At 37.0% G+C, this 16,468-nt stretch overlaps 1 protein-coding gene across 3 annotated transcripts in view; it reads left to right on the top strand.

Moving 5' to 3' along the window:
- The window catches only part of LOC150079050 (cyclin-D1-binding protein 1 homolog), a 287,955-nt gene that overhangs the window by 60,229 nt on the left and 211,258 nt on the right, over positions 1-16,468 (top strand). For all 3 annotated transcript variants that reach the window (XM_090382489.1, XM_090382488.1, XM_090382490.1), the window contains one exon: positions 12,237-12,324. In XM_090382489.1, the coding sequence (XP_090238615.1) occupies positions 12,237-12,324 (88 nt within the window). The remainder of the gene's footprint in view (positions 1-12,236; positions 12,325-16,468) is intronic.

The following is a 16,468-nucleotide window of genomic DNA, read 5'->3' as shown; positions in this document are numbered from 1 at the left end:
ATCCACAAAAGTCTACCTTGTTACTACAAACCCCGTTATTACAAAGTGTGAAATTTAGGTCCCTTGAATTTGTATTAACAAGATTCCTCTGTATACACACACATATATATATGTGTGTGTGTGTTGCGTGTAGACAATAGTGTTGTGTGTGGACTACATAGTGTTGCGTGTAGACAGTCTACATGCAACACTATGATAAGAGAGACTATTTCAACTTCACAGCAATAAAACTCACCCACTGGGAGAGCAACATTGCTAAACACATCCATGGAAACACCATCAGAAATTAAGCAAACAGGTTGATACATATATGCAATAATATAAAAAGTACCGTGGAAGCTATTCAAAAACTCATAAAAACTCTCATCAAAAATAAAATACCCACCAACTATAGCAGGCATTATATAAAAGCGGCTATACATTCAAATCTCAAAACACACCACCCTAACGTCAACCCCTATACTTTCATTGAAAACGCTATGAAACATTTTAAACTAAGTTGTCTAAAAGTACCAATGCAATAAGTTAATTAATGCCCAGGTTTGTTACATGGGTTTATTGCACTCAGACGAGGCTTGTCTTCTGACTGCACTACAACCTGACTTCAAAGAAACTCCCCTCCAGACTAAATCAAAAAATTTTGAAATTTTAAAACTGACAAACTTAGTAATGATAAATACCACCGGAAACTTACTCCCACAAAACAACATGACAATATCACACAGAGTGACACGGGGTAAATATTCACTTAGAAGGAGGCTGTAAATATGTAAATAGCCATTCCATTGGACATATATGGGTCGTTATGCCTTAGAAAAGCTATACCGGCCCAGTCCAAGGAATGGCATAACATTTGTAAAAACATTGTAAAAATAACTTTCTTCCATTTTCATAAACATATTTCATGTATATTAAACATTACTTCTACCATCGTTTCTTTTCGGAAGGTTTCTCCTGTCTCAAACCCCATCCCCTACACGCATTGACATAGGATATCGGGCCCTGAAGCTAATTCAAGATCACACCACTATATACAATTAGCGCGACTGCACAGTAATAAATTTACTACATATAAAACAAAAAGCAGGCAGGAACTTACCCCTTTCTGACCGACGACCACCACAGGACAAGTTGCAGTAAGTAAGAACCTTCTCATTTATTCAGATACATACCCATTGGGCTTTGTGTCACCTATCCCAGTTTGCTGCTATGGTTGCTTACAAAATTTAAAATTTTAATTCAAACCAAAAACTATAAAACGATTCTTAAATTAAACCTAAAATCATTATATGTATCTAAAGCAAAATTAAAAGCCTACTTAAACTAAAAATATCACTTATATATACAGGGTGTTTCAGTTAAACGTTTCAGAACTTCTAAGAGGGGTAGGGTACATCCTGACAACTCGAAATCTTATAGCAATGTGGGGTCGGAAATGCTTTCCTGAAGCGGTGTTGTACACAGAAGCACCATAAAGAAAAGAGACCGTAAGTGAGAAATCGTTTTAATAATACATGAAAAGAAGCAAAAGGTACATGGATTAAAGTAAGTGTTCGAAGTTTCTTCCACGGGCTACAATGCACGCTTCACATCTCCGACGCATGGACATCCGAACATTCTGGAATACTCTAGGCGAATTTCGAATTTCTTCGGCAGCTACTGCGATTCTTGCAACCAGCTCCTCAGCATTGTCAACAGGGGTGTCATAAACTAGCGATTTCATATGACCCCAGAAATAAAAATCAAGACATGATAGGTCGGGTGACCGAGCAGGCCAACGCACGGGACCACCACGTCCGATCCACTGTTGACCAAATGTGACATCCAGGTAGTTACGAACATCTCCGCTATAATGGACAGGGGCTCCATCGTGTTGGAACCACATTGTCTGTTGCGTCGATGCAGAAATCTGTTCATCTCTCAAAAGTTGTGGCAATACTTGCTGCAGAAAGATCAAGTAGATAGGTCCGGTTAGACGACGGTAACAGGTAAGGTAACAGGTAAGGTCCGATGAGGTGATCTCCCATAATACCGGCCCATACATTGACCGAAAATCGAATCTGTGCTGCACGACGTCGTATTGCATGCGGGTTCTCGACTGCCCAGATATGGTCGTTATGCGTGTTGAAAATTCCTTCCCTTGTGAAGGAATTTTCACGGTCATATGAAATTGCTAGTTTATGACACCCCTGTTGACAATGCTGAGGAGCTGGTTGCAAGAATCGCAGTAGCTGCCGAAGAAATTCGAAATTCGCCTGGAGTATTCCAGAATGTTCGGATGTCCATGCGTCGGAGATGTGAGGCGTGCATTGTAGCCCGTGGAAGAAACTTCGAACACTTACTTTAATCCATGTACCTTTTGCTTCTTTTCATGTATTATTAAAACGATTTCTCACTTACGGTCTCTTTTCTTTATGGTGCTTCTGTGTACAACACCGCTTCAGGAAAGCATTTCCGACCCCACATTGCTATATGATTTTGAGTTGTCAGGATGTACCCTACCCCTCTTAGAAGTTCTGAAACGTTTAACTGAAACACCCTGTATATATTAGCGAAATAATGAATGGCAAAACTGGAATGGGGACAACAGAAACGGGTAGGTATGGGACATTCCTTCAGATGGGCTATCAATCTGCTCAAAGCCCCCGATGAAGTAGTGGATTGATGGCCACGTGATGGAATGTTTTTTCAAAAATTGCAGCACATTATTATTTAGTATTGATATTTTCAAAAATTGCATTGCACATTATCATTTAGTATTGATATTTTCATAATCACTTAATATTGATATTTTCATAATCACTTAGTATTGATATTTTCATTATCAGTTAGTAATGACATTATCATTTTGTATTGATTGCTTCATAGTAATTTTAATGTTTAACTTAACGTTTATAGGCCAAACAGACTTAAGATAGCCCATATATTCTACGTTGATTACTTGATCCGTATACATACTAATACCTATAGTAAAATACCACTTAATTGAATTAATTGACCAATATTTAATCATGTACATATCATAATACCACTTTATTGAATTTATCGACATATATTAAATCATGCACGTATAATGTCCAATTGCCCTATGCACAATGGCATTAACGTTGCATATATGACAAAAACTATAATATACAATTCTATCATTATAAACTTTAAACATTACATATACACTATGCTATATATATATATATATAAAGAATCTTTCTTTCTTTTCCTATTATTTCTTAACCTAACATTTAAGGTTAGGTCACAAAATATAAGGAAACCTTTTCTGTTATTTCCTAACCTACCATTTAAGGTCAGGTTACGAAATATAACGAAAAATAAAGAAACCTTTTCCTTTTTTCGTAACCAAACCTAAATCAACAATATAGTAAAAACATTCATGAACTCCAAAAATCTGCTTTTAATAATGAGAAAAAAACATAATCAAGAACATCAAAATGAATGGTACGAAACTTTTATTAATTTAGTTTTCATTAAAAAATCAACCAATGTTTTATTTTCATTACGAATTTCTTCCCTCTTTAAAAGATTCATCGCTGCTATTACCGGTTTACCGTTCATCATAGAACTATTATGCACCATTCTTTACTCATAAATAGACATTATAATGCCAACCAACGACTACACAGTAGCTTGTTGTCTGTCGCGCCCACCACCAATCATATCATCGTTTGTCACGCCTACCTGTCAATCAATATATCCTTCTCGATTTTGGCTCCAGACCGATAACACCTACCGTCTGTTTACCGAGTGATCAGTGCTAGAGTCTGTGGTGGGAAACTAATTTTCCACGTAAGTTATCCAATGTTTCTCGTCGTTCTTGTGTTGGCTTCTTTACCTTAGCCATGAAGAGAAGATTCTGAAAATTTATGTTTTTTAAATAATCGAAGATTTCAGTGAAAGGGAATCCATTTCACCATAATACCGTAACATAAAAACCTACAGAATTCCAGTTAACAGTATTATTGCAAATGCAATAAGATTGAGTTTACTACTTATTCATAATAGATTGTGTTAACAGAAAAGCCCAATAAACTGGAAAGTGCAAATTATTTTTACTGTTTTTTGGTAGTGACCTCCAGAAATGTGTTTTAGAAAAATATCACAAAGGTGTACAAAACTGATTCTCATAACAAAACATGATAACAATGAAAGTGTAGTGCAATTTCCAATATGAATATGACCTTTTAGAGAGCTTAGTTATACAGTGAATATAGTGAAAATTTCAACTTCCAAGTTCTTGGAACGAATTACCAAAAATAAAAACAATGTGTTATTTGGTTCACATTACGATATTTTCTCGATACCTCCATTTATTCCTTCAGGATGCAAAATACGTTTGCACGATTTTTTTTAAGTTTGCACCGGCTGGCAAAAACTTACGTAAAGTCGAATTTCTGTAAGTCAAGCATTATGTAAGCCGGGTAGTTCCTGTATATAATGTTCCAAGTGTAGTCTAACTATATTGTTAGACCACAATTGGAATATTGTGTTCAAGTATGGAGACCGCACCTAAAAAAGACTTTGAGCTTCTTGAAAGTGTCCAGAGATGGGTAACTCGCCTGGTGAGATCGGCATAAGGTCATCCATATGAGGAAAGACTTTGAATATGTGGGTTGCACAGCTTGGAAACTAGTCTGCTTGGAGGAGACTTGTTTGAGGTATTTAAGGCTCTGAGAGGCAAAAGTAAAATGAATGAGGGTAAAATTTTCATGATTATAAATTATTCTTGAACTAAGGACCATAAATTCAAGTTACGGTGGGGGGGGGTTAGACTGGATTGCAGAAGTTTTATTTTACCCAGCAAGTTATAAATTACTGGAATAAGTTACCTGCGTGAAGAGGGAAATGTATAGGTTGTGTATTTCCTTTTCTTTTATTATTTATTCATTATCTGTTTTATTTTATTATTATTTAACTCCTTTTTTTTAGTTGATGCTGTATAAGCCTTAGGCTTCCTTGCAACCATATGGCCATTACTAATATTGACCATGCCATGCACTTCGTACCAGTAGTACCTATTATGTAGTGGAAGAAATCCCATAAAAGGGGACAAAGTTTTTTTTTTTTTTTTTTTTTAATAATAATTATTATTATTATTAAAAAAACCTTTTTCTCCTTTATGAGATTTTTTTTTCCCGACCTGTGACAGCTACTGGTACCAAGTGCATGGGGTGGTTGGTTGTGCCCTGTTACTATTATTATTTTTATTATTACTGTTGGTCGAGAATTTCCCTTACTATTATACATGTGTTCAGGATTATGGCTCTTTGGAGTTCCACATAAGTGTTCTTTAAGAGGCCTGTTGCTGCTAGGTTCTTATGGAGGCTCTTTGACATCAAGCCAGTAGTTGACACAGTGATCAGGACGGTCATTACTTGTTCCATAGGCGCCTCTGTAGCCAGGTGGGAAGGAGCAGCAGTGCGTAGCGCACGCTTCTCGTCACCACCAAATATGGCAAATATGGCAATATGGCCTTAGTTGCTAATGCTCCTAAAAAACCAAAATAACAACAATAACAATAACTTGTTCCATATGCCACATTTCTTTGACTTCCTGTCTTAGACCTGTGCTCCTAATCTTTTTCTTGTAGGTTTTTTGGAGGTTGCTGGTTCTTGGCACCGCTGTGTTGATCAGGTAGGTAGCCATTACCTGCTTGCCGAAGAGAGTTATGTCTGGTCTGTTGTATGGGATCACCTTGTCCATTATTATGGCATGGTCCTGCTTAGTTTGTGATTAGGGCCTCTAGTATGGCCCAGGGTTTGTGCTTGTAATATGGTACACTTTCTTTCATTAACTTGTATTTATGCCCTAGCTTCTGTTATATTATCCTGGCCACCTGATCATGTCTTTGAGTGTACTCTGTCTGGGTAATCACCTGCATCATGTGGTGATGTGCTGAATTGTCTCTGGGGCCAGGTGGCATCGTTGACATGTATCTTCTGTCACTTAGGGGGGGGTCTTGGCAATGTATTTCCTGTAATTTCTGGTGTTAACTACCTGGCCTTGGATGGTGAGCATGATTTCTTTGGGAAGAGCTTCTCGTTCATGAGCCATGCTTTGGATGCCATCTTCTCAATGTAGTTATATTGTTATTTGGTTTTTAGGAGCATTAGCAACTAAGGCCATATTGCTTACTCAAAGGATTTACTCAAAGAGGTAACTACCATTAGGGGTAAAGGGAAGGGTTATTGCTTTCGTAAAGGCGACTACGTTGGACTGAGACAGTATTTAAATTCTATACAGTGGGACCAACTGATGATGTTACCAACAGCAAATGCAAAATGGGAAGCATTCAAAGAACTTATCTTGGAAGCTACTAGGCTTTACATACCAACTAAGAAATATTGTTCAAGGTTTAGGCCTAAGTGGATGTCAGATGAACTAATGAGGCATATGGCAGAGAAGAAAAATGCATGGGATACATACAAATTAACACGTGACACAGAAGCCTATGATAGATACAGGTTGATCTGTAACCAAGTTACAAAGGAGGTTAGGTAGGCGAAGGCAGATTACGAGAAATCTTTGGCCAGGGATGCAAAGAAAAACAGCAAAGAGTTCTTTACTTATGTAAACTCTAGAAGGAAGGGGATGAATCAGATTGGTCCACTTGATATCGATGGGTCAACTGTTGATGATCCTGCTCAGGTAGCTAACAAACTGAATGAATATTTTGCATCGACATTCACGACATTCACACATGAGGAGTTATTCAGCGAGGGGAATGCCAGAGGTGTATTCAACTCTGGCAGTAAGCTAGAGAATCTTGTAATAACTGAGAGTAAAGTGGAGGAGAAATTGTTGAAGATAAATACAAGAAAGGCACCTGGGGTGGATGGGATCTATCCAGTTATATTAAAGGAAGCAGCAAAGGAAGTAAGCAAACTCTTAGCCATAATTATGAGAGCTTCCTTGGACTCAGGGGAAGTACCCATGGACTGGAGATGTGCAAATGTGACCCCAATTCACAAAGGAGGATCAAAGGGCGACACAAGTAATTATAGACCTGTTAGTTTAACTTCTGTTCCTGGAAAATTAATGGAGGCACTGGTTAAAGAAGCACTGCAGGATCATCTAGACAAGACTTCAGTTATAGCTCAGACACAGCATGGTTTTGTTAAGGGGAAGTCTTGCCTGACCAATTTGATTGGATACTATGATGCAGTCACAAAAGTACTGGATGCAGGGAATAACTTTGATGTTATATACTTGGATCTTAGAAAGGCTTTTGATACTGTTGCACATGGAAAACTGCTGCACAAATTGGAGCAGTGTGGCATTGGAGGCAAATTGCTGCTATGGATAAAGGGGTGGTTGAGGGGGAGAAGACAGAGAGTAGTAATCAATGGACACTGCTCATCGTGGACTAATGTTATTAGTGGAGTCCCTCAGGGTTCAGTATTGGGCCATTATTGTTTTCTGTATTTATAAATGATATTGATGATGGTATATCAAGCTTAATGTCCAAGTTTGCAGACGATACGAAGGTTGGCAGGGTTGTCAAGGACACTACTGACACTATGCTGCTGCAACAGGATCTGGAAAGGTTGAGCAGATGGGCTGAGAGGTGGCAAATGAAGTTTAACATTGACAAAAGTACTACATATGGGAAACAGCAACCCCAGAGCAACGTATCAACTCTGTGGTACTACACTGACAGTGGTAGAGAATGAAAGGGACTTGGGGGTGGTTGTGCAGGCAGATATGAAGTTCTCTGAGCAGTGCAGACGGGCTGCAAGAGTAGCTCATGGAGTATTGTCAATGATATACAGGAATTTTTCCAGCAGGGATAAGGAGGTGATTATTCCATTGTATAAGGCGATGGTCAGGCCACACCTAGAGTACTGTATACAGGTCTGGAGGCCTCATTTCAATAAGGATGTAGAGCTGCTGGAACGAGTATAGAGAAGGGCAACAAGATTAGTGAATGGAAAAAAGGGGTATTCTTATGAAGAAAGGCTTAAGTTTTGCAAATTACTGTGTCTGGAGACTAGGCACCGGCGAGGTGATCTGATAGGGGTGTATAAAGCCTTGAATGGTTTGAGCATGCTCAATGCTGATGGGATTTTTCCTCTTGCTCAGAATAATCACCTAGAGGACATGAATTCAAATTGAGGAAAGACAGATGTAGGATAAACGTGAGGAAATTTGCCTTTAGCCAGCGGGTGGTTGGTTGGTGGAATAGACTTCCATCCATTGTCGTGGAAGTTGATAGCCTAAATAAGTTTAAGGCTCAGCTGGACAGGTATTTCGAACGAACAGAGGGGTGAAGTGGAAGTGGTTATTTTTTATTTATTTATTTATTTTTTATTTTTATTTTTATTTATTTTTATTTTTTTTTGGCTGATGCTGCATAAGCTTGCTTTCTTGCATCAAATGCCTTTACTAATGCTCCGGCGATATGCGGTGGTCATTCCCTGACCTTTCCGCATCCTCCGTATTTGGTGGTGACGGGCTCGAACCCCGGTCTAATCAAGAAGCGTGTGCTACGCACTGCTGCTCCTTCCCACCTGGCTACGGAGGTGCCTATCAATGTAGTCTTGACAGAGGTCATTGTAGTGTCTGCAATTGAGTGCCTTCTTCACCCCTCTTATTGTCTTTGTTTCTTCTCTCTGTGTGAGTGGGGTCTCCTTGTTAAGGTTGATTGTTGTGTGCTGTTTGTCTTTTCTTATGACTTGGTAGATTAGTTCAGTGTTTTTCTGGAAATAAAAATCCCACAGGTTTTTTAATCGCCTTCTCTTGTTCAATGAGGTCATTCAGTCTCTTCCATCCTTCTTTCCAGACTATAGCCAGTCTTTTGATAGCTGACTTCAGGTGGTATTCATTGCTCTTGGACATCATTATCATGGTCATTCTCATAATGTCCTCCAACCATGTGTTAGTGCAATCTGTGATCCTGAAGGAGTACATTACTGTGGGTCTTCATAACTGTTTATGGCTTTGACTATGTTTCCACCATTCAGCTTTGATTTCTTTGATATTTGCAGGCTTCTCAGTCTCTGATGGTATTTCTGAGTTAGGCTGGCATTGATATTGTTTTGGTCTAACTGGTGAACATGTGTCCTCTCCACATTAGCATTAGTTTGTGGCATATGATGCAAGAATGCAAGCCTACACAGCATCACAAGATAACCTTACACAACATTAGAGAGAGAGATCTACATATCTGTAGGTAGGCAGTCTCTGTCATGACTTCAATTTCTTCACTAGCCTTCAGCTGGTAGTTTTGGCCAACTGGATCTCTTTGATGCAGTCCATGTGTCTAGGCCAAATTGCTTCCTGATGTCAGTACTGAACTCTTTGGTGATCCCTAGTTGCTGTTGGAGCTAATTCTCAGTTGTGGCATAAAGTTTGGTGTTATCCATATACATCAGGTGAGAAGGGCTGTAGGGGTTCTTCTTTTAGAGTATATCTACACTTTCTGTTACTAAGCATTGCTGGACAGTGTGTTGAGTACCAGACAGAACCGTAGTAGGCTCAGAGCGTCTCCCTGGAAGATTCCTCTTCTGATGGGGATTATTCCTCTTCTGATTGTGATGTTCTTGGCCTTGATGGTGATCCTCCATTTCACCCTAGCTGCTTCTGGGAAGTGTATCAGTGTCGAGTTTATAGAGTTTCGTTGTATCTATCAGACAGTTATGGGGTATGGAGTCAAAGGCTTTACAGTAGTCTATGTAGGCTGTGTATGGGTTGCAGTGCTTGTTGTAGGCTTGCGTACAGACTGTAGCAATGGTCAATTGCTCCTTGCATTCTTTGCTTGTCTACTTACATACCTTCTGATGCTAGACCATGATGTTCTGGCTCTCCATCTGGTATAATATCTTCTTAGTTATGCAGCTAATTATGATCTTGTACATTTTTGGGAGACATCTGATTGGTCTGTACTTTGCCAGGTATGTGGTGTTTTTGTCCTTAGTCTTCAGATTGTTGATTCCTTGGGTCAGAGACATGGGATTGTGTCAGGGTGTCTTTTCATCTGGGTGAACTGCTCTTCTGTGTGCCTGTATGTGTGCAGTTGAGCTTTTTGTTCAAGTAATTGTTGTCTATTCCTGGGGTTTGCCATTTGTGAGACTTCGCTATTGACTGTTGTACTTCCTTCTGAATTCCCCATTCTGTCATCTCTTGTATATTGGTTTCCTTCCCTTTTAGATTTATCTGGCTGGGGGGGGGGGGGGCACATTATGCCATAATGTGCCATTATGGTTAATTTTGCTGCTCCACAGGTTTCCCAGAACCCCTTGAGTGCCTTCTTGCTGGGTGGGGAGGGAATTGTTGCTTTCTTTTCCCTCTTGTCTGATTTTTTGGTAGAAGGTTCTCTGGGGGCACAGCCATTATGGCTAATTTTGCTGCTCTACAGGCTTCTGCCTTCTTGTTTTTTTGGGGGGGGGATTGTTGCCTTTCTTCCCCTCTTGTCTGATTTTTTTTAGAAGGCCCTCTGGTTTTCACTGAATATCCTGTTGTGTATTTTCTTCTTGGCACTCTCCCCATGACACCATAGTCTTGCTGAGTGCCAGGAATTTCTGCATGAATGTTTTGAGGTATTCTTCAATTCTATTGTTATATATCTTGTGTTTGCTGTGGATGTTGTTGTATTTCTTGAGGATGGTCTTCAATTTTCTGATCGGCTTCTTATCTCTGTTACCTCTTTGATACTGGGTCAAATGGCCTATCTTTTCTGTTATCTCTTCTATCTTGTGCTGTAGCCTTCTTTTCCAGGCTAGCATTTCTTTGTGTTTGGATTTTGTTTTCTGTTGGTCTGGTTTCTTTTCCATTCATGCCACCATCAGCTACATTGGCCCAGTAAATGGCTGTGTAGATGGTATCTAGTGTTACTTCGTTGTGTTTGAGATTTTATTGTGAAACCTTAAGGAAGCAATGAAGAAGGGGCATTTCCTATTTTCCACTGTGCTTAGGGTTTATGAAGTTTTTGGGCCCTATGAAAAAGCATTTATCCAAAAAAAATATAATTCAAATTCAGTATATAATTTGATGATTTATTCTACCAATAAACTTCTACAAGCTAATTTTTAAACAGATATTTTTAAGAGAATTCTTCCTTTGACTTTTTCTATTAACACATCATTAATAACATAATCAAAATTTGTATTGGAAGTAAGTTAAGTTACAGCTGTGATAAGTGTTGTATAAACAACTTCAAAATATATAGAAGTTCTTTCGGATTTCTTTAAATCCAGAAAATTGGATTTAATGCAAGTGCTCATAATGAGAAGTATTTAGGCCCTATGAACAAAAAAAGATATCCCTGCAGTGAAGGTTTAATGGTATTAAGTATAGTAGAATGTCGGTTATCTGGAAGTCAGTTATCCAGAATAATTTGAAGCTGATTTGTCATCTTCTATTTTTTTAAAGTTTTTTTTATTAATGGTAGTATTTGAGACAAATGTTTATTATGCTACGAAAGTACTTCTGTCTGTTTTTTTTATATTGTATATTTTATGAAATGTTGGATTAGGACTAATGGGTTTTATCAGAAACCATGAGAGATAGTTAGTCATTCTCTTCAGTGAACCCAAATTTCCATGACATATTTTGATCTCTTCATTTCATATTATTTATTTTAGCTCCATATTCTTTAAAAATACAGTAACATCAGCCCACCCAAAACTGTGCGATTTATTATTTTTCTGTTTTTTTATGGTAAAATGTCAACAAAAAGAAACAGTACTGAAATGGGCAGAAAGCCAGGAAAAATGCGATGTAATCAAATTGATATTATTGAGGAACTTCACCGATTTAGCAGCAAAAAAATAGGTCACAAAAAAACGATTGAACATTATTTTAAAATTTTACTTTAAATTTTTTCCACATAAAATTTGCAACAAAATACCTATCGTAATATAAATACATCTGTAAATGTGCAAATTTTTATGTATGAGTTATTATTATTATTTTTTTAAATTAAATAAATTCATTTTTTCCACACTCTTTAAAGTCTTTCTTTTACCTTAATACATTATAACAGAAATTATTTAATTTTACCTTACGTTCGATTATCCGGAAAAGATCTGACACTCTACTGTATTTTGATTTTGAGCAAATGGAATATTGGGAAGTTTGAATATGAAGCTTTAAGTGATTGCTTTGGTGACTACTGTTTGTTTATAGTTTATCTCTAGACCAAATTGGCCTTGGTGTAATTAGAACCTGTTGCAATATATGCTATTCATTTACATTTGTTTGATGAAAGTCTCCTTCACTTCTAGGAAAATCATTTTATAAAGATGTGCAGTTTGCTGTATTAAACATTTTTGAAGCTGTAAAGGAACTTGGTAAAGAATCAAAAAAACAAAGGTAGCATCTATCTTTTTTTTTTTTTGGAATTTTATTTTTTATAATTAATTACTGTTAATTTACTCCTTGGCCATCCATATTTTTCTTTTAATACCAGTTTTCCATTTTTATTTATTTTAACATACATATGTATGTTCTGCTTTTTACTAGTCTAAATTGCACTCGTATTTTGAACTTTATAAGCTTATAAGGACATCTGCCTGCTCATCCAGTGTTAAAAAAAAAAAAATTAATAAATGCGCTAGTTTTGAATAATTTTACATTAAATTTTCATACCTTAACTACATTCTATTCCATTTTTTCTATTTTAACTTGTATATATCCTCATAAGCTTGGAGTTTATAAAGTAAGTTAAACTCCATGCTTATGTGATGATATCTGCTTATCACAAAACTTTCTAGCGACAACCAACAAACTGACTTAAAATAAATAAATTAAAATTTATTTATTATCACAAAACATTCTAGCGACAATCAGCAAACTGACTTAACATAAATTTTTAAAATAAATAAATTAAAATTTATTTATTTTAAGTCAGTTTGTCGGTCGTCGCTAGAAAGTTTTGTGATATGCAACCTGAAGCTCAAGGGCTGTTTTCCGATATCTGCTTAGCCAGAGTTTCAAAAATCTAAGAAGTTGCTATTTTTGAATAATTTTGTTCCCATTTGGTTTTCCTGTCTTAACCATATTGCTACATCATAATTGCATCGCTACATGTTTTTTATTTATACAGAACTGAGATCTTTTTCTTAAACAAAAAGTAAACGATATAGTTCCGAAAACCTTTCAGAATTTTTCAGCTGTATTGATAAATTAAACTTATTCAAAAGGGATCAAGTGAAATAATTTTTTAAAAGAAAAAAATAAATGCAAATGAAAACACTGGTGTTTTTCTTGTTAGATAATGCCCCATAGACATCTTTCTTCCTGATGAATTTTATCATTCAATGACGGCATTGTCAAGTGCCTTTTTCTACCCCTAGTACCACAGCCCTGATACATATAGATTGTAGAATTCATAAGCAGCTGTAAATGTTTACATTGAAGGAAACATTTGAAAAGGATTTAGTTTTTGATGATTCTCACAAGAATAGGAAAGAAAGCGACCAGTATTAAAAATTATAATATAAAATGTGCTATTTGCAACTTGACACCATATTCATATTTAGTTAAGTTGCAAATAGCTAGTTTTCCTTACATATCAAGGGTACAGCTTAAAAAGGATATTCACAGGCTGGCCACTAGAGTCCACCAGACTAAACCTATTGATAACTCTCTAGGAAGAATTTCACTTCATCTATTCTGTCGGATAGTGACTCGTGGAAGCCCAATGGGAGCATTGGCGAGGCCACTTAATAAAAAGGAGCTGGATATATTGCTGTATGTAAGCCATATCTAAAAATTTCATTACTTCATACATGTCCTCCCACCTTTTTTTACTACTGAAAACACCCTGAATAGTCAAAACTAATAGAACGAACTTATCTATAAAGAGATCTAAACCTCCTAAATACTTCCTCATTCATTTAAAAAATATACATGGTCTCATTTCTGATCTTAATAATAGACTTTGCCACTTACAGTCTGCTGAGCCCCAACTGCTTTTTTTGACAAAATCCCAATTATTGGTTGTTTCAACCACTGCTCTCAGTTGTTGTTCTAATTATTTGCTATACGATTCCTTTTGCTTCAAACTGCTCTAATATTCTCTGTCAGAGACACTTGGTAATTTTGAATCTGCACTTTTGATCTTCTCTGGCTTAAAATCTCCCTACCCCAATTCTGTCAAATTCATGCGTTACCTCTGTTGTTCTCCCAACTCTACTAATCACTCGGAACTCTGACTTCCTCTCTTTGAAACTTGACTTTCTGCAGACTAATTTTCCTTGGTGATTGTAATGTTCACCACTCCAGCTGGTTTCCTTTTTCTAGTCACATGGACCCAGCTGGTCGAGAAGTTACGGATTTTGAATTGACCTTGCATAGATTGTGCATTTACCTACCGAATACCTAACAATACTAACTATACAGCCAGCCAGCACTCTTCATCTTTTTCTCACAAACAAACCTAAGTGCATGGTTAAGGTCGTGGTCCTCTGGGCATCTCAGATCACAATTTACTAATCGTCTCTTCTCCAGTAGAGCCTTCTCTTTTGCCATTCTCAACCTCATGTTGTTTGGCATTACAAGAATGCTAGTTTGAAAGTTGGGATGATCTGCGAGATTTCTATTCATCTTTTCCTTTGTTGGATTATTGTTTTTAATTTAATGATATCAGTGTTTGCACAGATCTTGTCCATGAAATTATTTTTATAGAAATGAAATATTTTATTCCACATTTCACGTTAAAACCTTGCCCTTTATGTAAACCTTGGTATTCCAATAAATGCTCTAAGGCTGTTCAAGATTACAAAGTTGTATGTTGAAATTGGCTTGCATTCAAATCTCCAGATTAATTTTCTGGCCATACCAAAGCTTTGCAATTATTGAAGCAGTCTAGCTATGCTATGCTATTTATTAATCCGTCCAAACTAGATTTTGAACAGGCTGAGAACAGAAAACTTGCTTCTTGTCCAAACAGTAGGTAAGAATGATAAGCACGATTACGATAAGCATTCCGGGTTTCTTGCCAAAGCTATTTGAAAATCCGACAATTTTGTTGCCACCTCAGCCAAACATAAAGTTGACCTGCTAGCATCCTACTTTTCTTATAACTTGAAAACAATATCTTGTATTGATTATCTGGTCAAACAGCCCTTACGATTCCCAGTATATTCCATTCACTGTTTCCGTCTTCCATCAAAAGGATGTCATATAGAATTTTTAACAGTCTTGATGTTAAGAATTTGCATATCACAATAGTCTTGCATCCAAGTCTTCAGGTTCATTTTCTGCCAACACCAAAGCTCACAACATTTGTAAATTTGTAAAGCAGTTATTAATCAGTCCAAACTAGATTTTGAACAAGCAAACATAGAAAACTTTCTTCAGACAGAGTCTAGTTTAGATGAGTTCTTGCCGACCGGGCTAGCCTGGAAACTCAAAGGTCGCGGGTTCGAATCCCGCCTCGGGCTTGGATCAAAGTACTGCAAAACCTTGGGAGGCGCATTATGGCCACAGAAGCTGATGCGCCAACAACTACAAAAAAAAAAAAAAAAAAAAAAAGAGATGAGTTCTTAGGTATCATTCATACAACCCAATCAGCAGATCCCTTTCATAGCCTAGCATACATTTGCTATTTCTTTGTTTCAGGCATCCGTTTGCTTCTTCTTTAATGGTTTCATTCTTCCCTGGTACTGTAATTGAACACATTCATTCATATTACTTTTAATCTAGCTCTTTCTTGCTGCCTAATGCATAGCCTTCGATTCTATTCTGCTCATTTAGTTATTTTTGCATTCATGTCAGTTCTTTTGCATTCTCTTGTGTACTCAATCATGCCACATAATATTCTCTGCTTTCTTATTTGTTGCTCTTATTCTCTGTTTACCTTCGCTTTACAAACTATAGCTAGCTATGCTATTTATTCATCCATCATTCATTTGACTAAGCACTTCACATCCAGAGCTTTCAGTTTTAAACAGTCACACTAAGCCCTCATGTACTCAATAGTCTGTCACCTGGGATTGACTCTGTTTATTATTATCATTATTAGGAATGCTGAGTTAAATGTGGTAACAGACTTTTTTTGCATCAGCCAAAAAAATAAAATAATAATGAAATAAAATAAAAATACGCAATATTCATACTATATTTCATTGTGCTCTAATCTTTATTATTCCTTGAGATTTTATATTCACCAATGGGCCTTCCTCATTCATTTGACTCAGCCTTTTCAATGCTTTATATACCTCATATTCCTCCCTCCTTGTATGTATAGCTGTCAAACTTTGCATTTCCCACCTTTCAAACCATCCTTAATACTTATATCAATTTGCACTCATTTCTAATCTGGTCACCTTTTTTAAATCCTCTCCAAAAAGGGTGACAGTTCTGTCTTTTTCAGGTACAATCTCCAGTCCTCGAATACAATTCCAAATGCAGTCTAACAATTGTCTTGTATATAGAGAAAATGACATTCTGCTCTCTACTAGCAAAGGTCCTATAAGTCATAGACATGACTTACCATGCCCTATAAACATGG

This window comes from Mastigoproctus giganteus, chromosome 10, assembly GCF_048544385.1.
Source record: "Mastigoproctus giganteus isolate SK-2022 chromosome 10, ASM4854438v1, whole genome shotgun sequence".
Lineage (NCBI taxonomy): Eukaryota > Metazoa > Arthropoda > Arachnida > Uropygi > Thelyphonidae > Mastigoproctus > Mastigoproctus giganteus.
Note: the sequence above shows the minus strand (reverse complement) of the source record. Positions and strands in the feature narration are given on the sequence as shown.